The 26,642-nt window shown below is 47.3% G+C and overlaps 1 protein-coding gene across 2 annotated transcripts in view; it reads left to right on the top strand.

The window, feature by feature from the left end:
* LOC144504882 (uncharacterized) overlaps positions 1-26,642 on the top strand; it is a 168,095-nt gene that overhangs the window by 91,899 nt on the left and 49,554 nt on the right. For both annotated transcript variants that reach the window (XM_078230634.1, XM_078230641.1), the window contains exons 5-6: positions 7,061-7,126; positions 26,383-26,583. In XM_078230634.1, the coding sequence (XP_078086760.1) occupies positions 7,061-7,126; positions 26,383-26,583 (267 nt within the window). The remainder of the gene's footprint in view (positions 1-7,060; positions 7,127-26,382; positions 26,584-26,642) is intronic.

The raw sequence follows: 26,642 nt of genomic DNA, 5'->3' as shown, positions 1-26,642 counted from the left end.
ATATACACGATCCCACACTAAAGGGGTCCCGGCCAGAGCAGGGACTCTTATACCTCTCCCAGGAGGCGGAGCCCGACTGGGATGTGCCACAACACGACAGTACAAAGGTGTAACAACCCCACCCTAACCCCAACAGCAACAATAGCACAACCCAACAGCAACATATGTACATCCTTGTAGTACTGGCCAGCCTCTGGCTGAGTACTATCCAGTGGGAACCAACGATGGTTCACCACATTCACCCCTCCTTTGAGAACAAAGGCCGGCGGGGTACAAAAAAAACAGAATAAAGTGTCAGCAGTCTATAAGTTCAGACGGTCAGGGGGACTGCACCGTCGTTGTGACCTCCTCAATACCGGCGGTGACACTGGAGTAGGCACTTGCGGTGGCGTTCTCCCCAAGGCGGCGTCCAGCTGTTCTTCCACGGACTCACAGGCTGGTTGACAAGGTGACGGTAGTCCATGGGATCCTGACACGCCCTGCGGTGGCGACCATCTTCTGGGCTCAGGCAAGCTGTACATGGGAGTAAAATGGTTAAGCAATGGTCCCGATGCTGCCCGCGCCGTGTCCGGGGAAGAAACAAGAGATAAAGGGTTTGTTACAGGGGGTATGGGAGCGACAGGGGTTGCTACGTCCCCTGCAGGCGCCAGGTCTCGGATCGAGACCGTGTCCTCTCGCCCGTCAGTGTATTCCACATAGGCATACTGAGGGTTGGCGTGGAGGAGATGGACCTGTTCGACCAACGGGTCGGACTTGCGGGCCCTTACATGTCGCCGCAGGAGGACGGGTCCTGAGTACGTGAACCAAGACGGTAATGAGGTCCCCGAGGAAGACTTCCGAGGGAATGAGAACATCCTCTCGTGGGGAGTAGCATTGGTTGCCGTACACAGGAGGAGCGAATAGAATGGAGCGCATCAGGGAGCACCTCTTGCCAACGGGAGACTGGAAGACCTTTTGACTTCAACGCCAGTAAGACAGCCTTCCAGACTAGCATTCTCGCGTTCCACCTGTCCATTACCCCTAGGGTTGTAGCTCGTGGTCCTACTAGAGGCAATCCCGTAGGAGAGCAGGAATTGCCTCAAGTCATCGCTCATGAACGACGAGCCCCTGTCGCTATGGATGTAGCCGGGGTACCCGAACAGGGTAAAGAGATCACAGAATGCCTTGATAACCGTGGCAGCGGATGTATCAGAGCAGGGAACAACAAAAGGGAACCGATAGTACTCGTCAATGATATTGAGGAAGGACACATTCCGATCTGTTGAGGGAAGGGGGCCCTTAAAATCGACACTGTCTCTTGAAGGGACGAGTGGCCTTGACTAAATGTGCCCGGTCAGGTCGGTAAAAGTGCGGTTTGCATTCCGCACAAACCCGACAGCTCCTTGTTACTGACCTGACGTCCTCCACCGAGTAAGGCATGTTGCGGGCTTTTATAAAGTGGTAGAGCCGAGTGACCCCAGGATGGCACAGGTCATTATGGAGGGCGTGCAAACGGTCGTCCTGTATACTAGCGCATGTTCCACGCGAGAGGGCATCCGAGGGCTCATTGAGTTTCCCTGGACGGTACATGATGTCGTAGTTATAGGTGGAGAGTTCAATTCTCCACCGCAAGATCTTGTCATTCTTGATCTTGCCCCTCTGCGTGTTGTTAAACATGAACGCCACGGACCGCTGGTCCGTGATCAGGGTGAACCGTTTTCCCGCCAAGTAATGGCGCCAGTGCCTGACGGCCTCCACAATGGCCTGGGCCTCCTTTTCCACCGCTGAATGCCGGATTTCGGGGCCTTGGAGGGTGCGGGAAAAAAATGCGACGGGCCTGCCCGCCTGGTTAAGTGTGGCGGCCAGGGCGAAATCAGATGCGTCGCTCTCCACCTGAAAGGGGATGGACTCGTCTACAGCGTGCATCGTAGCTTTCGCGATGTCGGCTTTCAATTTATCGAAGGCCAATCGGGCCTCTGGCGTTAGGGGAAAAGTCGTGGACTTAATGAGCGGACGGGCTTTATCCGCGTAGTTGGGAACCCACGGCACATAATTAGAGAAGAAGCCTAAGCATCTTCTCAGTGCTTTTGCACTAGCAGGTAAGGGAAGTTCAGAAAGGGAGCGCATACGGTCTGGATCAGGGCCAATGACCCCGTTTTCCACCACGTATCCTAGGATGGCTAAACGGCGCGTACGAAACACACACTTCTCCCTGTTGTAGGTCAAGTTCAGGTGAGATGCAGTGCGTAGGAAGTTCAGGAGATTCGTGTCGTGGTCCTGATGGTCATGGCCGCAGATGGTGACATTATCCAGGTACGGGAAGGTAGCCCGCAGCCCGTTCTGGTCCACCATTCGGTCCATAGCACGCTGGAAGACCGAGACCCCATTGGTGACACCAAAGGGAACCCTGAGAAAGTGATACAAGCGACCATCCGCCTCAAAAGCTGTGTATTGTCGGTCCTCTGGGCGAATGGGGAGTTGGTGGTAGGCTGTTTGAGGTCGATGGTGGAGAACACCCGGTACTGCGCAATCTGATTGACCATATCAGATATGCGCGGGAGGGGATACGCATCCAGCTGCATATATCGGTTAATAGAATCATAGAATCATAGAAACCCTACAGTGCAGAAGGAGGCCATTCGGCCCATCGAGTCTGCACCGACCACAATCCCACCCCACATATTTACCCGCTAATCCCTCTAACCTACACATCCCAGGACTCTAAGGGGCAATTTTTAACCTGGCCAATCAACTTAACCCGCACATCTTTAATGGTCTGACTGTAGTCAATGACCATCCGGGGTTTGTTCCTGCTCTTGACCACCACGACCTGCGCCCTCCACGGACTAGCGCTGGGTTGTATGATCCTTTCTTTGAGGAGCCGCTGAACCTCAGATCTAATGAAGATCCAATCCTCAGCGCTGTAACGCCTACTTTTAGTCGCGATGGGCTTGCAGCCTGGCACAAGATTCTGCAACAAGGAGGGTGTGGTGATCTTCAGCGTCGAGAGGCTGCAGGCGGGGCGCGTTGGGCAATTTGGAGGCTGCTGCTGTTTTCCCACTGCCAGTGAAGGGAGTGGCCCACCATACTGTAGGATTACACTCCTCAAGTGGACCATGAAGTTTAGTCCGAGAAGTATTGGCGCGCAAAGATACGGCAACACAAGGAGCTTGAAATGCTCGTAAACTGTGCCTTGCACCTTCAAGGTTACCACGCAACTCCCTAGCACGGCAACAGACCTCGACCTTGATGCCATAGAGATTGTCTGTTTGGCAGGTTGAATCTGGAGTCCACACCGCTTCACAGTGTCTGGGTGGATAAAGCTCTCCGTGCTCCCGCTGTCAAACAGACAATAAATCACGTGGTCATTTACATGGATATTCATCATAGATTTGTCAAGTCTATGAGGTTTGGCCTGGTTCAGGATGATCGACGCCACCGTTGGTTCATGAGCGCCACTGCAGGCAGCTGAAATCGATGAGGAGGACCCCTGCTGGTCGTTCGTGGTCAGTGTCGACCAACATGGCCGCTCCTATGAGTCGCACGTGGGTGAGGGCGCCAAACTCAGCGACCCCTGGTGGTCATACTCCTCTGACTCCGTCGACCGTAATGGCGTCGTCCTGGTCTCGCACGTGGACGAACCCCGCGATGACTTCGACGACGAAGACCCGAGCTCTGAAGAATCGCAGGCCGCACTGCCGTTCCTGGGTTTAGATCGGCACACTTTTGAATAGTGCCCTTTTTTACCGCATGCGGTGCACAACACAGCTTTAGCGGGACACCGTTGCCGAGTATGCTTCGCTCCTCCACAGAAATAGCACCGCGGGCCGCCCGGGGCTGCTGCCGTCGTCTGGCCCGAGTGTGAGCACGCCATTACGCAGCATTTCGAACCCGAGGGACGAGGAGGGATTAGCGACTGCTCCTGCCACGTTGTCTCCACATGGTCCTCCGGATATAATACTAAGCTTTTGGAGGCCGTCTCGAGCATCTCTGCTAACTCGATGGCCTGGGTAAGGTTAAGGTTACCCTTCTCCAACAGTTTAAGTCGAATGTACGACGATCCGACCCCGGCCACAAACGCATCTCGGGCGAGGTCGTACATGCTCTGCTCAGCCGACACAGCTTTGCAGTCACAGCCCCTGGCTAGCTGTAGGAGCTCGTTCGCATATTCCTCCATCGTTTCGCCAGACTGCCGTCGTCGGGTGGCTAGGAGGTAACGAGCGTGTATCTCATTGGGTGGTTTGATATAGCGCTTCTTCAGAAGCTCGAGGGCCTTAGTATAATCGGTGGCCGCACGGATCGCGAGGTAGACAGTGTTCATTACCCTCGCATGGAGGACCCGGAGTCTGTCATCATCTGTGGTGACCGCTGCGGAGGCTGCCAGGTAGTCTTCGAAACACTTCAGCCAGTGGTCGAAGGTGTTAGAAGCGCCCACCGCACGTGGATCTAGCGTAAGGCGTTCCGGCCTCAGAATTTTCTCCATACTCTCTTTTTTTTTCTTTTCGATGAGAGTTTAACGACATTAAATAAAATTGATGCGCTACTCAAAACATGAGGCCTGAAGCTCAGTAAATGAAAGGCTTTTATTTACTGTAATGAAGCTGCCAGAACTTATATACACTATCCCAGACTGAAGGGATCCCGGCCAGAGCAGGGACTCTTATACCTCTCCCAGGAGGCGGAGCCCGACTGGGATGTGCCACAACACTACAGTACAAAGGTGTAACAACCCCACCCTAACCCCAACAGCAACAATAGCACAACCCAACAGTAACATATGTACATCCTTGTAGTACTGGCCAGCCCCTGGCTCAGTACTATCCAGTGGGAACCAACGATGGTTCACCACACTCTGTCTCGCCTAAAACACCGTCGCCTTATACCCCGGAATATTCAGCTGCCAGTCCTGTCCTTTTAACCAAGTCTCCATCACCGCAACCACATCCAAATTCTGCGTAAGCATTAAGGCCCTAAGTTCGTCTGTCTTACCCGTTACGCTCCTCGCATTGAAGCAGATGCACTCCAGACCTCCAGGCTCACTCAGGTCATCCTCCTCCAGAGTGCTCCTCTTCTTAGCTAGCCTTGCCCTGGCCCCCAGCTCAACCCCAGTCTCAGTACTTACTGACCTACTGTTTTGTTCCCCACCCCCCTGCCACACTAGTTTAAATCCTGCCGAAACACTCTCGCAAAACTCCCTGCCAGGATATTTGCTCCCTTCCAGTTAAGGTGTAACCCATCCTTTCTGTACAATTGCCATCCTGACTTGAAGACTTCCCAGTTATCTATGAATTTGAAACCCTCCCTCTTGCACCAGTCCTTTAGCCATGCATTCAACTGTAGAATCTCCCTGTTCCGAGCCTCACTTGCACTAGACACCGGGAGCAGTCCAGAGATTGCTACCCTGGAGGCCTTACTTTTTAGCCTAGCACCCAACTCCCTGAATTTCTCTCGTATGACCCCCCTGCTCTTCCTACCTACATCATTTTCACCAATGTGTATAATTATGTCCGTCTGGACTCGAAACGTCAGCTCTTTTCTTTCCTTATAGATGCTGCCAGACCTGCTGAGATTTTCCAGTGTTTTTTCTCTTTTGGTCTCAGATTCCAGCATCAGCAGAAATTTGCTTTTATGCCGTGTGTCTCCTTGACTACCTTCTTCACCTGCATTGCCACTTTCGTGACCTGTGTACCTGTACACCCAGTTCCCTCTGCCTATCAATACTCTTAAGGGTTCTGCCATTTACTGTATATTTCCCATCTGCATTAGACTTCCCAAAATGCATTACCTCGCAATTGTCCGGATTAAACTCCATCTGCCATCTCTCTGCCCAAGTGTCCTACCAATCTATATCTTTCTGAATGGAGGGATGTGACTAGTGGCATTCCTCAGGGATCAGTGCTGGGACATTTTGCTGTTTGTAATATCTATAAATGATTTGGAGGGAAATGTAACTGGTTTGATTAATAAGTTTGTGGACGACACAAAGGTTGGTGGACTTGCAGATAGCGATGAGGACTGTCGGAGGATACAGCAGAATATAGATTGGTTGGACACTTGGGCAGAGAGATGGCAGATGGAGTTTCTTAGAAGAGTGGAGTCTGCATGTTCTCCCCGTGTCTGCACGAGGGTTTCCTCCGGCTGCTCCGGTTTCCTCCCACAGTCCAAAAGACGTACTGGTTAGTCGCATTGGCCATGCTAAATTCTCCCTCAATGTACCTGAACAGGCGCTGGAGTGTGACGAATGAGGGATTTTCACAGTAACTTCATTACAGTGTTAATGTAATCCTACTTGTGACACTAATAAATAAACTTTAAAACTTTAAACTCTTTGGTGAATACTGATGCAAAGTACTCATTTAATACCTTGCCCATTTCCTCTGGCTCCACGCATAGATTCCCTCCCGTGTTCCTGAGTGGGCCAACCCTCTCCCTGGCTACCCTCTTGCCCTTTATAGATGTACATAGGGTGGCACAGTGGCATAGTGGTTAGAACTGCTGCCTCAGTGCCAGGGACCCGGTTCAATTCGCGGCTTGGGTCACTGTCTGTGTGGAGTTTTTACGTTCTCCGCATGTCTGTGTGGGTTTCCTCCGGGTGCTCCGGTTTTCTCTGGTGTGCTGGTTAGGTGCATTGACCCAAACAGGTGCCAGAGTGTGGCGACTAGGGGAATTTCACAGTAACTTCATTGCCGCTTTAATGTAAGCCTTACTTGTGATTAATAAATAAATTTTAGGAATGTGCTGGTCCTGAATTCCGATCAACCACAAGCCCAGTGTTGATTTGCTCCCAAACATCTGCCCCCAATCTACATTCTTCAGTTTCTGCCTAATATTGTTGTAATTAGCCTTCCCTCAATTTAACATCTTCACCTGAGGACTACACTTATCTTTATCCATCAGTACCTTAAAGCTTACTGAATTGTGGTCACTGTTCCTGAACTGCTCCCCAACTGAAATGTCAACCACCAGGCTTGAAGTGGATGTGTTAGATTTCATGGTTACAGTACATTTGCTAATGTGTCTGCTATCATTGTTTGGTATGCAATGGTTCACTGAGTTCTGTTTGTTGTCTTACACATTTTAGGAGCTGCAGCTGATTGTGCCCCTGTACCACCTCCTGTTTGTCAAATGGTTCCATCTCTGGGTGCAGGTAATTACAATTAGACACTCATAGCCACATATTACCAATATTATGCACCAAATGTGTAACATTAATGTTGTGAGTTGCCCTGTCTCTGTAATTTAGTTGAAACTTTGAAGGGATCCCCTTTACCCAGGAAAACAATCTACTTCTAAACATTGCAAAGATAGAATCATAAAATCCCTACATTGCAGAAGGAGGCCATTTGGCCCATCGAGTCTGCACTGACAACAATCTCATCCAGCCCCTTATCCCCATAACCCCACGTATTTGCCCTGCTAACCCCCCTGACTCTAAGGGACAATTTAGCCTGGCCAATTCACCTAACCTGCACATCTTTGGACTGTGGGAGCAAACCAGAGCACCCGAGGAAACCCGTGCAGACACGGGGAGAATGTGCAAACTCCATGCAGACAGTCACCTGGGGATGGAAGGGAACTAGAGTTCCTGGTGCTGTGAGGCAGCAGTGCTCAGTACTGTGCCACCGTGCCGTTCAAATAAAGGTATCATACAGATCAGTGAAATCATGTACTCACTGGTTCCAGGACCATAGGGAGGCATTTAACCATTGCTAAAATCCAAAGGTGCATGACTTCTAAGCAAATGTATCTTACTTGATAATTGTGGCTGAATTCATCTCAGAAATTTGCTCAGTCCAGTGAAGTGTGGAGAAAGCAGTGTTGAGTCCATTGGTTGCAATGGTGGCTTTTACCGCTGTACTGTGCGACACTGAGGGATCAATATTAGCAGGTATGGGTTCCACACCATCACCTCAGTGATATTTAAAAGCTGCCCCGACACACAGCTAGCACACTTCGGCTGGTTATTCATAGCTGCTAGGTCCAGGGAATATTCAGAACCCAGATTTACCAGTGCCAACTCGAGCACCTGCAAGACGTAGTGGAGGCCTACAGCAAGGTACTGCACCTACACTCTGGGTAAAGAAATGCAACCAAGGTGATCAATCCATTGTTAAGACCCAGACTGAAGACTCCAAAATGTTTGTGAAGTTAGCCTAAGTTTTACATGTGACTTTGACATTGTTGAGCATAAAGGGTGGAATTTTACGGCCGCTTTACACCTGTTTTGCGGCGGGAAAATGCCGTAAAATCAGGCGTAAAGCGGCTAGCGCAGTTGGTGCCTGTTTTCGGCTGATGATGCCTGTGCGGAGGCCTGAGACTGAGGTGGTGACCCGATATAATGAGGCCCACATTGCCACCCGTTCAGTAGTGGAGCAGTGCATGGGCTCTTCAAGATGCAGTTCAGGTGCCTGGACCACTCTGGCAAGGCCCTCCAATATAACCCCCTGATATCATACTGCATTGTGGTGGTGTGCTGTGCCTTACACAACTTGGCGCAGCAACGAGGAGACCTTCTTGAGGAGGAGGATATGGAAGTTGACTAGCCGAGCGTCGCTGGGGAGGAGGCCACCTCCAGCATTCTGTCCAGGCCTGATTCAGGGAATCTGGTTGCTGCCTTCCTGGAGGAGGCCATTTATTCCTGCACTGCCTGCCTGTCTGTCCATCCTTGGGGTTTTTAAGGAACTGTCCCTTGTTAGGGCAGTTCAGCTGCAGGCATTTTGGGTGAGTTAAGTGCCCGTTAAAGCATTCCAGCAGGTTTAATGCAATTTACCTTGTAACCATGCAGGGGAAACCAAGTCAGCACTTGCAGGTATGCTGATGGGGCGGGGGGGTGGAATTTATGCCTCTGTGATGATCGGGGGACAGGGGGGAGAGAGGGTCATGTCAGCCAGCCATCAGGGCCGGGGGTGATGTGGGAGCCATGTGCAAGTGGGTCCGGTGGGGGTGTGGGAGGTGGGGGGTAATGCTGGGGGGGGGGAGGGGGCTCCAATGCCGTGGGCGGAGGGGGAGGCTGTATCGGGCCCGGGAGGGTTCTGCCAGGAGAGCTGGTTTATTTTTCACCTTTTTCTGCGCATGCACAGTTTGTGGCTCCGATCTGAACCGCAGGCTGTCTGGCGAATTAGGCCCATTGCCTCTAGTGGCTAGAAACAGGCTAGTCCAAAAGTTCAGAGACAGATGCCGGAATTTTACCACCTCGCTCGCCCGAGGCTTGTATGATCCCACCTGAGGCCAAAGGAGAATGCTATTCTGTGAGCCTTGCTTGCCCCGATTCTGCGGTGGGCGAGGTGGTAAAATTCCGGCAAGACTGCATAAGATTGGGTGAGAAACTTTGCCTGAAAAATGGATCTGGAACTCTCCCATGTTCAGACTAGCTGGACACTAAAATTCCGCCCCAGGTGTTTCACTCCAGGAATGATTCCAGTGACCCACCAGAAAGCTTTATCAAACAAAGTTTATTTAAGAACACAGTTCAAATATAGAATCATTGAATCATAGAACCATACAGCGTAGAAGAGGCCCTTCGGCCCATCGGGTCCACTCCGACACATTAGAAACACCTGAACTTTTAAACAAAGGCACAACATTTGCCACTCTCCAATCTCCAGGGAAAAGCCTGGGAATTACAGATCAGTGAGCCTCACATCTGTGGTGGGTAAATTGTTGGAAGGTATTTTGAGAGACAGGATCTACAGGCATTTAGAGATGCAAGGACTGATTAGGGACAGTCAGCATGGCTTTGTGAGTGGAAAATCATGTCTCTCAAATTTAATTGAGTTTTTTGAAGTGGTAACCAAGAAGGTAGATGAGGGCAGTGCAGTTGATGTTGTCCACATGGACTTTAGCAAGGCCTTTGACAAGGTACCGCATGGTAGATTGTTGCATAAAGTTAAATCTCACGGGATCCAGGGTGAGGTATCTAAACGGATACAAAATTGGCTTCTTGACAGAAGTGGTGGTTGTAGTGAATTGTTTTTCAAACTGGAGGCCTGTGACCAACGGTGAGCCTCAGGGATCAGTGCTGGGCCCACTGTTATTTGTCATTCATATTAATGATTTGGATGAGAATATAGGAGGCATGGTTAGTAAGTTTGCAGATGACACCAAGATTGGTGGCATAGTGGACAGTGAAGAAAGTTATCTCCAATTGCAACAGGATCTTGATCAACTGGGCCAGTGGGCTGATGAATGGCAGATGGAGTTTAATTTGGACAAATGCGAGATGATGCATTTTGGTAGATTGAACCAGAGCAGGACTTACTCAGTTAATGGTAGGGCATTGGGGAGCGTTACAGAACAAAGAGATTGAGGGGTACATGTTCATAGCTCCTTGAAAGTGGAGTCACAGGTGGACAGAGTGGTGAAGAAGGCATTCGGCATGCTTGGTTTCATCGGTCAGAACATTGAATACAGGAGTTGGGATGTCTTGTTGAAGTTGTACAAGACATTGGTAAGGCCTCACTTGGAATACTGTGTGCAATTCTGGTCACCCTATTATAGAAAGGATATTAAGCTAGAAAGAGCGCAGAAATGATTTACTAGGATGCTACTGGGACTTGATGGATTGAGTTATAAGGAGAGGCTGAATTGACTGGGACTTTTTTCTCTGGAGCGTAGGAGGCTGAGGGGTGACCTTATAGAAGTCTATAAAATAATGAGGGGCATAGACAAGGTAGATAGTCAATATTTTTTCCCAAAGGTAGGGGAATCTAAAACTAGAGGGCATAGGTTTAAGGTGAGAGATACAAAAGTGTCCAGAGGGGCAATTTTTTCACACAGAGGATGGTGAGTGTATGGAACAAGCTGCCAGAGGTAGTAGTAGAGGCAAGTACAATTTTATCTTTTAAAAAGCATTTAGATAGTTACATGGGTACGATGGGTATAGGGGGATATGGGCCAAATGTGGGCAATTGGGATTAGCTTAGGGTTTTTTTTAAAAAAAGGGCGGCATGGACAAGTTGGGCCAAAGGGCCTGTTTCCTTGCTGTAAACCTCTATGACTCTATAACTTCCACCTAATCTCATCTGCCAGCACTTAGCTAATAGCCCTGAATGTTATGATGTGCCAAGTGTTCATCCAGATACTTTTTAAAGGATGTGAGGCAACCCACTTCTACCACCCTCCAAGGCAGCACATTCCAGACTGCCACCACCTTCTGGGTAAAATCGGTCTTCCTTACATCTCACCTCGAACCTATCTCCCCTTGTGACTGACCCTTCAACTAAGGGGATCAGCTCTGCTCTGTCCATGTTTCTCATAATCTTGTACACCTCGATCAGGTCACCCCTCAGTCTTCTCCAACGAAAAGAACCCAAGCTTGTGCAACCTCTCTTCATTACTTAAATTTTCCATCTCAGACAGCATCCTGGTGAATCTCCTCTGCACCCGTCCAGTGGAATCATATCCTTCCGGTAATGTGGTGACCACAACTGCACACAGTATTCTAGCTGTGGCCTCACCAAAATTCTATACAACTCCAACATGACTTCCCTGCTTTTCTATTATTTGTCTCGATTGATAAAGGCAAGTATCCCATATGCCTTTTTCACCATCCTACTAACATGCCCTTCCACCTTCAGAGATCTCTGGACAAACACGCCAAGCCCGGCTTGTTCCGCAGAACTTCCTAGTGTCCTACCATGCATTGAGTACTTTCTTGTCAAATTTCCTCATACTTTTCAGGCTTAAATTCCACCTGCCACTTATCTGCCCGTTTGAGCATTCCATCTATATCTTCTTGTAGCCCAAGACATTCCGCCTCACTATACAATCTTTGTGTCATCTGCAAACTTACTAATCCTACCCCCCACATTGTCATCAATTTCATTTATATAAATGATGAATAATAGTGGGCCTAACAGTGTCCAGTGATCCCTGTGGTACGCCACTGAACACTGGCTTCCAGTCACAAAAGAAGTCTTCTGTCATCACCCTCTGTCTCTTACAACTGATGTGGAGATGCCGGAGTTGGACTGGGGTAAACACAGTAAGAGGTCTCACAACACCAGGTTAAAGTCCAACAGGTTTATTTGGTAGCACAAGCCACAAGCTTTCGGAGCGCTGCCCCTTCGTCAGGTGAGTGGGAGATCTGTTCACAAACAGGGCATATAAAGACACAAACTCAATTTACAAAATAATGGTTGGAATGCGAGTCTTTACAGGAAATCAAGTCTCAAAGGTACAGACAATGTGAGTGGAGAGAGCGTTAAGCACAGGTTAAAGAGATGTGTATTGTCTCCAGACAGGACAGTTAGTGAGATTTTGCAAGCCCAGGCAAGTCGTGGGGGTTACAGATAGTGTGACATAAACCCAAGATCCCGGTTGAGGCCGTCCTCATGTGTGCGGAACTTGGCTATCAGTCTCTGCTCAGCGACTCTGCATTGTCGTGTGTCGCGAAGGCCGCCTTGGAGAACGCTTACCCGAAGATCAGAGGCTGAATGCCCGTGACCGCTGAAGTGTTCCCCAACAGGGAGAGAACACTCTTGCCTGGTGATTGTCGAGTGGTGTTCATTCATCCATTGTCGTAGCGTCTGCATGGTCTCCCCAATGTACCATGCCTCGGGACTTCCTTTCCTGCAGCATATCAGGTAGACAATGTTGGCCAAGTTGCAAGACTATGAACCGTGTACCTGGTGGATAGTGTTCTCACGTGAGATGATGGCCTCTGTGTCGATGATCCGGCACGTCTTGTCGAGGTTGCTGTGGCAGGGTTGTGTGGTGTCGTGGTCACTGTTCTCCTGAAGGCTAGGTAGATTGCTGCGGACAATGGTCTGTTTGAGGTTGTGGTTTCAGGTCGACATGGATGCCATCATCTCACGTGAGAACACCATCCACCAGGTACACAGTACATACTCTTGCAACTCGGCCAACATTGTCTACCTGATGCACTGCAAGAAAGGATGTCCCGAGACATGGTACATTGGGGAGACCATGCAGACGCTACGACAATGGATGAATAAACACCGCTCAACAATCACCAGGCAAGAGTGTTCTCTTCCTGTTGGGGAACACTTCAGCGGTCACGGGCATTCGGCCTCTGATCTTCGGGTAAGCGTTCTCCAAGGCGGCCTTCACGACACACGACAGTGCAGAGTCGCTGAGCAGAGACTGATAGCCAAGTTCCGCACACATGAGGATGGCCTCAACCGGGATCTTGGGTTCATGTCACATTATCTGTAACCCCCACGACTTGCCTGGGCTTGCAAAATCTCACTAACTGTCCTGTCTGGAGACGATACACACTCTTTAACCTGTGCTTAACGCTCTCTCCACTCACATTGTCTGTACCTTTAAGACTTGATTACATGTGAAGACTCGCATTCCAAGCATTATTTTGTAAATTGAGTTTGTGTCTTTATATGCCCTGTTTGTGAACAGAACTCCCATTTATCTGACGAAGGGGCAGCGCTCCGAAAGCTAGTGGCTCTTGCTACCAAATAAACCTGTTGGATTTTAACCTGGTGTTGTGAGACTTCTTACTGGTCTTACAACTGAGCCAAATTTAAATCTACTTCATCAAATTACCCTGTATCCCATGTGAATCTATCTTCTTTATATATCTCCCATGTGGAACCTTGTCACAGGCTTTGCTGAAATCCATATAAACGACATCGACTGCACCACCTTTGTCTGCACACATGATCACCTCCTCAGAAAATTCAACCAAATTTGTTAGGCTTGACCTCCCTCTGATGAAGCGTTGCTGACTATCCCTGATCAAATTTTGCCTCTCCAAGTGGAGATAGGTGCTCTCTTTCAGAAGTTTCTCTAATAGCTTTCCGACCACTGAAGTGAGATTTACTGGACTGTAGCTCCCTGGTTTATCGCTACAACCCTTCTTAAATAGCAGAACCACATTAGCTATTCTCCAGTCATCTGCCGCCTGCCTCGTGGCCAGAGAGGAATTGAAAATTTGGGTCAGAGCCACTGCAATCTCCTCCCTTGCCTCCCACAGCAGCCTAGGGCACAATTCATCTGGACCTGGAGATTTATCCATTTTCAAGGCTGCCAACATCTCCAAAACCTTATCCTCCCCTATGTCAATTTGCTCAATAACTTCACAATCTCTCACCCTGAATTCTATACCATCTTCCTCTTCTTTGGGTGAAGACAGATGTGAAGTATTCATTCAACACTCTCCCATTATCCTCTGGCTGCACCGACAGATTGCCCCCTTGGTTATCCTCTTCCCATTGATATTCTTATAGAATATCTTGGGATTTTCCCTACTTTTACCAGGCAAAGATTTCTCATATCCCTCTTTGCATTCCTAATTGTTTTCTTAATCTCTGCCCTGCACTTTCTATAACTCACTAATGCCTCCACTGATTTGTTCCCCTTGTACTTTTTAAAAGCTTTTCTTTTCCATCTCATTGCATCCTTAATATCTCTGGTCATCCCTGATTCTCTGGGCTTGTTATTCCTATCTATCACCCTTGAACATGCTGGGCTTGCACCCTCCCCATTTCCTTTTTGAATGTCTCCCCCACTGCTCTTCTGTAGATTTTCCCATGAGTAGCTCCTCCCAGTCTACCTTGGCCAGATCCTGTCTTATTTTACTAAAATCCGCTCTCCCCCAATAAAAAAATTATTTTTTGCAGCTTGTCTATTCCTTGTCCATAACAAGTTGAAACTGTACAATGTTGTGATTGCTATCACTAAAATGCCTCCCCACCACCACCTCAACCAGCTGTCTTTATTCCCCAGAATTAGGTCTAGCACAGCCCCTCCCTTGTTGGACACTCCACATATTGATTTAAAAAGTTCTCCTGTACACATTTCAAGAAATCTACTCCATCCAAACCGTGAACACTATCTATATCCCAGTTAATGTTGGAAAGTTGAAATCACCTAAGAGAATAACCCTATTATTCTTACACACCTCCACAAACTGAGTGCATATTTGCTCCTCAGTATCCCTCTATCTATCTGGGGGTCTATAATAAACATTTAACAATGTGGCTGCCCCTTTTTTTTATTCCTAAACTCTACCCACAAACTACATTTGATGCCCCCTCCAAGATATCACCTTTCCTTACTGTAGTTACTGACTCCTTAACTAATAATGCAATGCCTCCTTCTCTTTTACCTCCTCCCTGCCTCCCCTGAAGATTCTATATCCCGGAATGTTGAGTTACCAATCGTATCCTTCCATCAACCATGTCTCTGTGCTGGCTACTATGTCACATTTCCAAGTGTCAATCATTGCCCTCAACTCATCCATTTTGCTTGCAATACTTCTGGCATTAAAGTAGAGGCCATCCAGCCTGGCCTTACTCCCTTGGAACTTAGTACAGCTGCACTCCCTCTGCCTTGTTTGTTTTGCTGTATGATTCCGTGCCCTTATTCTGCTTACAGTTTGTGTCCCCTCCCCCTGCCAAATTAGTTTAAACTCCTCTCAACAACACGAGCAAAACGTCCCGCAAGGATGTCAGTCCCGTTCTGGTTCACATGTAGACCATCCCACTTGTACAGGTCCCACTTTCCCCAGAAATGGTCGCCGTGATCCAGGAATCCCTCCCTCCTGCACCAACCCTTAAGTCACGCATTCATCTATACGATCCTATTTCTGTGCTTGCTAGCATTCGACACTGGGAGTAATCCCAAGATTACAACCCGAGATGTCTTGCTTTTTAGTCTACTGCCTAACTCCCTGAATTCTTGATGCAAGACCTCATCCCTCTTTCTATCTATGTCATTGATACCAACATATACCATGACCTCTGCCTTATCAGCCTCCCCCCTCAGGATGCCCTGCTGTCATTCAGTGACATCCCAGACCCTCGCGCCAGGGCTAGGTGGTGGCTTTCTTAACTACAGCATTGGCGTGGAGGCACCAGGTTGTTGGTGATCTGGACATCTGGAAACTTGAAGCTCTCCACTTTTTCCGCTTCACCCCCGTTGAAGCAGAAAGGGGCATGTCCTCCACTGTGCTTCCTGAAGTTGGCATGGTGGCACAGTGGTGGGCACTGCTGCCTCACAGTCGCAGGGACCCAGTTTGATTCTGGGCTTGCGTCACTGTCTGCGTGGAGTGCACGTTCTCCCCATGTCTGCGTGGATTTCCTCTGGGTGCCCCAGTTCCTCCCATTGTCTGAAAGACCTGCTGGTTAGGTGTATTGGCCATGCTATATTCTCCCTCGGTGTACCCGAACAGGCGCAAAATGTGGCGACTAGGGGATTTTCACAGTAACTTCGTTGCAGTGTTGATGTGAGCTTACTTGTAACACTAATAAACAAACTTTATCAGACTTTAAGTCGATGACTGTCTCCTTCGTTTTGCTGATGTTGAGGGAAACATTATTGTCGTTGCACCAGTTCACCAGATTCTCGATCTCTTTCCTTACTCCGTCTCATCAGTGTTTGAGCTCGCACCCACTACGGTGGTGTCATCAGTAAACCTGAAAATTGAGTTGGAAGGAAATTTGGCCACACAGTCAGAGGTGTATAAGGAGTATAAGTAAAGGGCTGAAGATACCACCTTGTGGGGCACTGGTGTTGAGGATAATCTTGGAGGAGGTGTTGTTGCCTATCCTTACGGATTGCAGTCTGTGGGTTAGGAAGTCTAGGATTCAGTCGCAGAGGGAGGTGCCGAGCCCGAGGCCACGGAGTTTAGAGATGCGTTTTTTAGGAATAGGGCCACTTCCTTAAGTACTCTCGGATGTAAATTATCAGGCCCTGAGGATTTATTGGCCTTCAATCCCATCAATTTCCCCAGCACCATATTTCTACAAATATTAATTTCCTTCAGTTCCTCCCTTTCACTAATAAACCCTCGATCCTCAACATTCCAGATGTGTCATCCTTTGTGAAGACAGAACCAAAGTATGTATTTAGTTAGTCAGCCATTTCTTTGTTCCCCATGATAAATTCCCCTGTTTCTGACTAAGGGGCCTACATTTGACTTCACCAATCTCTTTGCAGTTATAGATCTATAGAAACTTTTGCAGTTAGTTTTTATTCCCTGCAAGCTTACTCTTGCACTCTATTTTTCCTCCGTATCCAATCTCTTTGTCCTCCTTTGCTGAATTGTAAACTGCTCCCATCCTCAGGTCTGTTTTTTTTGTGGTCAATTCGTATGGATTTACTACTGGGTTGGATTCTCTGGCTTCCCAGCCACATGTTTCTCGGCAGCGGGAGGCAGTGCCCTGTTCGCAGGTAGAGGAATACTCTGGTCCCGTTGCTGACACTGCAATTTCTCATTGAAGCCATCCCACGCTGCCAGGAAACCCATGGGCAGGGACGCACTGCCAGCAGGACCAGAGAATCCCACATCCCACGAGCAGCCAGAGAATCCTGCCCACTATCTCTAATTTCCCTTGTTAAGCCATGATTTGGCCACCTTTCTCTGGAGTCTCATTTGTGGCCACAGAAACACCTACCTATTCTTGTTACAATTGAATCCCCTACAGTGAAAGGGAGGAACTGAAGGAAATTAATATTTGTAGAAATATGGTGCTGGGGAAATTGATGGGATTGAAGGCCAATAAATCCTCAGGGCCTGATAATTTACATCCGAGAGTACTTCCCATACTTTTTACTCTCTTCGCATGCAGCACAGTCAACCTTGGTGCAATGAATTTGGCTGTTGCTGATTTTGTTTAAGAAGGGAAACAGAGATAATCCAGGTAATTATAGGCCAGTGATCCTTACATCAGTGGTGGGGAAGCTGTTGGACAAGATTCTGAGAGACAGGATTTATTCGCATTTTGAAGTGAATGGACAAACAACATGGTTTAGTGTGAGGAAGGTCATGTCTCATCAACTTGGTTGAGTTTTATGAGGAGATGATAAGAATGATTGATGAGGGTAAGGCAGTGAATGTTGTTTGCATGCTCTTTAGTAAGGCATTTGACAAGGTCCCTCATGGCAGGCTGGTACAAAAGGTAATATCTCATGGGATTCGGGGTGTGTTGACTAGATGGATACAGAACTGGCTTGCCATAGAAGACAGACAGCGAAGGAAGACTGCTTTTCGGAATGGAGATCAATAACTAGTGGTGTTCCACAGGGATCAGTGCTGGGGCCATTTTTGCTTGTAATATATGTCAATGATTTGGAGGAAAATGTAGGTGGTCTGATCAGTAAGTTTGCGGATCACACAAAAATTGTTGGAGTTGCAGACAGTGACAAGGATTGTCAAGGCATATAGCAGGATATAGACAGGTTACAGACTTGGGCAGAGAAATGGCAGATGGAGTTTAATCCAGATAAATGTGAGGTGGCACAGTGGTTAGCACTGCTGCCTCACAGCGCCAGGGGCCCAGATTCGATTCCCGGCTTGGGTCACTGTCTGTGTGGAGTTTGCATGTTCTCCCTGTGTGTATGTGGGTTTCCTCCGGGTGCTCTGGTTTCCTCCCACGGTCTGAAAAATGTGCTGGTTAGGTGCGTTGGCCGTGCTAAATTCTCCCCCAGTGTACCTGAACAGATGCCGGAGTGTGGTGACTAGGGAATTTTCACAGTAACTTCATTGCAGTGTGAATGTAAGCCTACTTGTGACTAATAAATAAACTTTACGACCAGAAGGACGTGAATGCTTTGGAGAGGGTGCAAAGGAGGTTCACCAGGATGCTGCCTTGCCTGGACGGTTTTAGGTATGAGAAGAGGTTGGATAAACTCGGATTGTTTTCACTGAAAAGATGTAGGCTGAGGTGCGACCTGAGAGAAGTCCGCAAAATTATGAAAGGCATAGATAGGGTGAACGGTGGGAAGCTTTTCCCCAGGTCGGTGGTGACGTTCACGAGGGGTCATAGGTTCAAGGTGAAGGGGGTGAGGTTTAACACAGATATGAGAAGGACATATTTTACACAGAGGGTGGTGGGGGCCTGGAATGCGTTGCCAGGCAAGGTAGTGGAGGCGGACACACTGGGAACGTTTAAGACTTATCTCGATAGCCACATGAACGGAGTGGGAATGGAGGGATACAAAAGAATGGTCTAGTTTGGACCAGGGAGCGGCATGGGCTTGGAGGGCCCAAGGGCCTGTTCCTGTGCTGTTTTGTTCTTTGTTCTTGTTCTTTAAACTTTACATTTGTAATTTGAAAGATCAAGTTCAGGTGCGAATTATACAGTAAATGGCAAAACCCTTAGGAACATTGACATACAGAGAGATTTGGGCGTACAGGTCCACAGATCCCTGAAAGTGGCAACACAGGTGGATAAGGTGGTCAAGAAGGCATACAGCATGCTTGCCTTCATCGGCCGCGGCATCGAGTATAAAAGTTGGCAAGTTATGTTACAGCTGCATGAACTTTAGTTAGGCTGCATTTGTAATATTGCATGCAGTTGTGGTTGCCACACGACCAGAAGGACGTGAATGCTTTGAAGAGGGTGCAAAGGAGGTTCACCAGGATGCTGCCTTGCCTGGAGGGTTTTAGGTATGAGAAGAGGTTGGATAAACTCGGATTGTTTTCACTGAAAAGATGTAGGCTGAGGTGCGACCTGAGAGAAGTCCACGAAATTATGAGAGGCATAGACAGGGTGGATAGTCAGAGGCTTCTTCCCAGGGTGGAAGGTTAGTGGGGATAAAGAGAAGTGGAGTCCCAAAGTGAAGGTGCTAAATTGGGGGAAGACTAATTACAACAATATTAGGCAGGAACTGAAGAATGTAGATTGGGGACCGATGTTTGAGGGCAAATCAACATCTGGCATGTGGGAGGCTTTCAAGTGCAAATTGATAGGGATTCAGGACCCGTACATTCCTGTAAGGATGAAGGATAAGTATGGCAAATTTCGGGAACCTTGGATAACGAGAGATATTGTGAGCCGAGTCAAAGAGAAAAAGGAAGTATTTGTCAAGGCTCGGAGTCTGGGAACACACGAAGCAAGTGTGGAAAACAAGGAAAGGAGAAAGAAACTTAAGCAAGGAGTAAGAAGAGCTAAAAGGGGTCATGAAAATTCATGGGCCAGCAGCATTAAGGAAAATCCCAAGGCTTTTTATACATATATATATATATATAAAGAGCAAGAGGGGAGCCAGGGAGGGGGTTGGTCCACTCAAGGACAGGGGATTGAATCTATGCGTGGAGCCAGAGGAAATGGGCGAGATATTAAATGAGTACTTTGCGTCAGTATTCACCAAAGAGAAGGACTTGCTGGATGATGAGTCTGGGGAAGGGTGTGTAGATAATTTGGGTCATGTTGAGATCAAAAAAGAGAAGGTATTGGGGTTCTTGAGAAACATTAAGTCCCCAGGGCCTGATGGGATATACCCCAGAATACCGAGAGAGGCAAAAGAGGAAATTGCTGGGGCCTGGAGAGAAATCTTTGTATCCTCCCTGGCTACAGGGGCGGTCATGATTTGGAGTCCCAGAGGATTGGAGAATAACGAATGTTGTTCCTTTGTTTAAGAAAGGTAGCAAGAATAATCCAGGTAATCACAGGCCGGTGAGCCTTACGTCAGTAGTAGGGAAATTATTGGAGAGGGTTCTTTGAGACAGGATTTACTACTGTTGTAGGGAAAAATCCCTTGTACCAGTGCATTCAAGGAGGTCGAGTCGCAAGGCAAGGTTCAAAGCGTTTTTCTTTATTGTACAATTACTGGGATCCCAGGGAGACCCGCGTAGCCAGCTTAGAAACAGTGGCTTGGCCACGTTGATCTCAACAGTTACACATTCGCTCTGGATATTTATAGGAATCCAAATTCGAGCGGGAACATTTGCTCATACATTTTTACAATACCTAAAAAGTGGCCTGTCTGGTCAGGAAGTTCCCTGGGAGACTTGTCAATTTGCATCTGTATGGTGTGTGTCTGTGTTAATGGGACTGCCTGTTCTTGCCCCGGTGTTTTAATGTGTTTCCCATTATCCTCTCGATGTGTCCCCTTATCTAAATCGACCTCTGATGTTTTGTGTCTGTATTCTATGCTTGCGAGATTAGGTGTTAATGTCATTTTGTTCTGCTGTGTGTAGGGGGATTTAATCTAATCTTTTATTCTTTTTATCCTGGTTTATTAAGTTTCTTTGCCTGCCTTGGCCATTTTATTCCCGTAATGTTTTATTGACAGTACAGTTGTGCCATATATCCCACTGCCAGGTCTTGACTCGCAGATATCCCAATCTTCTGGCCAAGGGCCGGTTTAAAATGCAGCTTCGTGCTGTTGCTGGGCAGAATAAGGATCTTCTGTTGGCTTTGAAATTAAAGGTCTCTCAGCTGTGCAGAGGGGGATTTAAACGAATGTCCATTCGGGTGTTCCCCTCTGCATTGTGGGCAAGTTATGAATGGTGCCAATCAGTCCAATAAATGAATATGTTTAATGAAGTGAATATTGATGGGATAATAAAAATATGGCTTTTGGAAAATGGCCTACTTCACTACCACTTGGAAATAAATGGATGTATTAGCGAGAGGCAACATGGTTTTGTGAAGGGAGGTCATGTCTCACTAACTTGATTGAATTTTTCGAGGAAGTGACGAAGGTGATTGATGAGGATAGGGCAGTGGATGTTGTCTCCATGGATTTCAGGAAGGCCTTTGACAAGGTCCCTCATGGCAGACTAGTACAGAAGGTGAAGTCGCATGGGACCAGAGGTGAGCTGGCAAGATGGATACAGAACTGGCTTGGTCTAGGAAGACAGAGGGCAGCAGTGGACGCATGCGTTTCTGAATAGAGGGCTATGACATGTGGCGTTCCTCAGGGATCAGTGCTGGGACCTTTGCTGTTTGTCATATATAAATGATTTGGAGGAAAATGTTTGATTAGTAAGTTTGCGGACGGCACAAAGGTTGGTGGATTTGCGGATAGTGATGAGGACCGTCAGAGGATACAGCAGGATGTAGATCGGTTGGAGACTTGGGCGGCGAGATGGCAGATGGAGTTTAATCCGGACAAATGTGAGGTATTGCATTTTGGAAGGTAAAATGTAGATGGGAAATATACAGTAAATGGCAGAACCCTTAAGAGTATTGATAGGCAGAGGGATCTGGGTGCACAGGTACGCAGGTCACTGAAAGTGGCAACGCAGGTGGAGAAGGTAGTCAAGAAGGAATATGACATGCTGGCCTTCATCGGCCAGAGCATGAGTTTAAAAATTGACAAGTCATGTTGGAGCTTTTTAGAACCTTACTTAGGCCGCACTTGGAATATAGTGTTCAATTCTGGTCGCCACACTACCCGAGGATGTGGAGGCTTTGGAGAGAGTACAGAAAAGATTTACCAGGATGTTGCCTAGTATGGAGAGAATTTGCTATGAGGAGAGGTTGGAGAAACTTTGTTTGTTCTCACTGGAATGACGGAAGTTGACGGGTGACCTGATAGAAGTCTACAAGATTATGAGGGGCAAGGACAGAGTGGATAGTCAGAAGCATTTTTCCAGGGTGGAAGAGTCAATTTTAGGGGGCATAAGTTTAAGGTGCAAGGTTTAAAGGAGATGTACGAGTTTCTTGTGGTCTTGGACAGCATAGAAGAAATACCAATCTGTGATACAACCAGAAAGGATGCTTTTCAGAAGGGGAAGAGAAGGTTGTGTTACAACGAGAATATCAGTTACAAATTTCTATCCTGTGCTTACATTCTTTTTTTACACAAAGGGTGGTCGGTGCCTGGAACTCACTGCTGGGGAGGTAGTGGAAGCAGATACGATAGTGACTTTTAAGGGCCTCTTGACAAATACATGAATAGGATGATGTGAATAGAGGGATATAGTACCCGGAAAGGTAACGGGTTTTAGTTCAGTTGGGCAGCATGGTCGGTGCAGGCTTGGAGGGCCAAAAAGCCTGTTCTTTTGTTGTAATTTTCTTTGTTCTCTTTGTTCTCTGAACTACAAGAGGGCACACGTTTAAGATGAGAGGTGGTAAGTTTAGGGAAGACGTGCAGGCAAAGCTTTTCACACGGGGTGGTGGGTGCCTGGAACACACTTCCAGTGGAGGTGGTTGAAGCAGGCACGTTAGCAACATTCAACATGTATTCGTCTAGTTGCCCCTTATATGATGCTATCGTACCTGCTCCCACCACCTTCCCAGGCAGCGCATTCCAGACATTCACTACCCTCGTACATCTGCTCTAAGCTTTTCCCCACGCACCTTAAACCGATGTCCTCAAATACTTGACTTTTCTACCCCAGGAAAGAGCATCTGACTATCTACTTTGTCCATGCCATTCATAATCTTGTAGACTCTATCAAGTCACCCCTCAACCTCCATCGTTCCAGTGAGAACAAACCACAAAATAAAGACCTTACAAACTGTAAGCAGTAAAAGTATTCAATACTTACTCAATCGTACTCACCCATCAGCTGCTTCTACTTGCCTCGCATCACCTTTGAATCTTGACATCACCTCAGGAGCTCCATACTCCAAATTTGCACTCTCACTCTTGCGCTGTTTTCAATCTCCTGACTGCCTCTCCTCTCGCACTGTTTTCACTCCCCTCTGGAAGCTGACTGCCTGTCGCTGCATTCTCTCGCTCCGGCAAAGGAAACTATTTGGCCCATCATGTATGCATCAGACAATGTCTTGTTGAAATTGTATGGAGCCTTGGTGAGACTACAACTGGAGTATTGTGTACAGTCTGGTCTCCTTATCTAAGGAGGGATAAAGTTGCAAACAGGTGATGCAAGGGATGTTCACCTATCTAATCCCTGGGATGTCCAGTTTGTCTTGTGGGGAGAGACAGAGTGAACTGGGCCTGTATTCTCTGGCGTTTTGAAGAATGAGAAGCAATCACATTGAAAATTACAACATTCTTACAGGGCCTGACAGAGTAAATATAGGTTCGATGTTTCCCCTAACCGGTGAGTCTAGATCTAGAGGTTGCAGTCTCAGAATAAAGAGCAGGCCATTTAATAATGAGAAGAGGTGCAATTTCTTCACTCATTTGGTGGTGAATCTCTGGAATTCTCTACCATAGAGGGTTCTGGAAGCTCAATCTTTGAGCATATTCAAAACTGAAATCGATAGATTTCTGTGTCCTAAAGACATCAAGGGGTTTGGGGATAGGATAGGAAAGTAGTGTTGAGGTAAATGATCTGCCATCATCTAATTGGATGATCCATCTCAGCCTCCTCTGGAGATCCCTGGCATCACAGGTGTCAGTCTGCATGCAATTCGATTCATTTCACATGATTAACAAGAAACGACTGAGGGCACTGGGTATCCCAAGGCTATGAACCATTACAATATTCCAGCAACAGTCCTAAAGACTTGTGCTTCAGAACCTGCCATGCCCTTAGGCAAGATGATGATGTTCCAGTGCAGCTACAATACTGGCATCTATCTGGCAATGTGCAAAATTGCCCAGGTATGTCCTGTACACAAGAAACAGGACAAATGCAACTTGGCCAATTACCGCCCCATCAGCCTATTCTAGATCACCAGTCAAGTGATGGAAGTGGTCATCAACAGCGCTATCAAGCAGCATTTTCTCACAACCTGTTCACGGACACTCAGTTTGGCTTTTGCCAGGGTCACTTAGCTCCTTACCTCATTATAGCTTTGTTCAAACATGGACAAAAGAAATGAATGTCAGAGGTGAGATGAGAGTGACTGCTCTCAACATCAAGGCAGTATTTGGCTGACTGGCATCATGGAGCTCTAGCAAAACCAGAGTCAATACAAATCACGGGGACAACCCTTTGCTAGTTGGAGTCATACCTGGCACAAAAGAAGATGATTCTGGTGGTTCGAGGTCATTCAGAGGATATCATTGCACAATTTCCTCAGTGTAGTGTTCTAGGCCCAACCATCTTCCACTGCTTCATCAATGATCTTCCTTACATCATAAAGTCAGAAGTGGGGATGTTCGCTGATGACTGCATAATGCTCAGAACCAATTGTGACTCTTCAGGTACTGAAGCAATCCAAATCCAAATGCAGCAAGACCTGGAAAAGATCCAGGCTTGGGCTGACAAGTGGCCAGTAAATTGAGGCAACACAAGTGCCAGGCAATGACCATCTGCAACAAGAGAGGATCTAACCATCGCTCCTTGACATTCAATGGCATTTACGCTGCTGAATCCCCCACTATCAATATCCTAGGAGTTACCATTGACCAAAAACTGGACTGGACTTGCCTTATAAATACTGCAGCTACCAGAGAAGGTCAAAGGCTATGAATCGTGGGGAGGTGATGGCCTAGTGGTATTATTGCCAGATTGTTAACCCAGAAACTCAGCGAATAACCTGGAGACGCAGGTTCAAATCCCACCACAGCAGATGATCCCTTTGATCATGCCCCTTCCCATTTATTCACCCAATGCAGTCTTAAATCTTAAGGCACCTTAAGCCTTCAGCGACTGATGATATAGATCAAACAAACTGTTTTATACAGGAATCTGTGGACTTGTTGAGTGTTGTTGGAGCTGCACCATATGTGAAATTAGCAAGGATCCCATCACATTCTGAACCTTTTTAATTGCAAATATTGGGCAGGGTTTGAAGAATCAACAGATGCGGTATCTGCTGCAGAAGAGTCCCTCAACAGTTCGTAAAACACAATAATATATGAACAGTATAATTAATTTTCTTTTCAATGCTAAGCAGGAGGTTGCAAAGAGTGATATTGCCAATAATAATTAAATTTCAAGCCAAAATGATGATGGAGATTGCCATTTCTCTACTTTTGTGTGGCATGGTCTCAGGGGTAGGTCTGCCTGGGCGGGGTGGGTGTGGGGTGGGGGTGTGGGAGGGGGTCGTGATAGCTGTGGGTGGTGCCTGCTTTTGGCATGGAGGCTGACTGAGAGAGGCAAAGGTTGAGTGACAGGTTTCTCTGCTACCTGTGCATGCACAATGGTGTCCTCTGTTGCACTCAGCCAGCGTTTAGGTGATTAAGCCCCACCACCTCCCCCTATTGATGAGAAACGGTTTTTGATTTTTATTTGCTCTAAATGCATAAGATCACAGATTTTGGACCCGCCCACCAAATGGATCAGAAACTCTCCCGTTTTCATGCTTGTTCTGGACTTCGAATTTTTTTTTAATAAGATCGCCTGACCTCAGAGTGTCAGAAAATTGCATTTTTAAACTCGCCCAAAAAATAGGTCTGAAACTCCCCTGTTTTCTCGCTCGTTCAGCACTTCAGATTTATTTTGTAAGATTGTGCCCTTAGAAACCTTTGGGGAAAATTCCACCCAACAACTTCATGTCATCTCTTCTATATGCTTTGGGTCAGCAGAGGGGTTGCTGGTAAGCAGCGCAAAATCCACCCTGTTGTTTTTTTGACCGATGCGCCATTCAAAAGTGTTTGATGAAGGTCTGAATTGTAGCCCAAAAAAAGTGATTATATTTTGCACTGCGATTTAATTTATTCTAAAAAGTATGACTTTTCTTCTAGAATGTTCTTTCACAGTGCACATTACTAAATAGTTCTTTGCTGAATTTGATTGTACTTGTGATTTGATACCTATAAGTAGCACTTTCTGTGGTTGAACAGTTGCTGTATAAGTTTTCAATACTTCTGTTTTTTGTTTCATGACAGTACCAAAACGACCCAGAAATGCATGCTTAAGAAGAAATGTCCCAGCTCAACAATCGAGAAGGCCTCGACTTGCCATTAATTTTAATTCTCCTAGTAATGCTCCTGTCACCAACACAGTTCCAGACAATCTGCCTGTTGAAAGAGCTCCTGTTGGAAGGAGGGGTGATGTACAGGCAGCGGCGTTACATGACCGTGGAAGAGGTATTAATATTATTAACAAAAAGGGGATATTTGTATTTTTAATATTGATCTATTTAAGC

The sequence above is a fragment of the Mustelus asterias genome, chromosome 2 (assembly GCF_964213995.1).
Source record: "Mustelus asterias chromosome 2, sMusAst1.hap1.1, whole genome shotgun sequence".
In the NCBI taxonomy this organism is placed as follows: Eukaryota; Metazoa; Chordata; class Chondrichthyes; order Carcharhiniformes; family Triakidae; genus Mustelus; species Mustelus asterias.
This window is presented reverse-complemented; position numbering and strand designations above follow the sequence as displayed.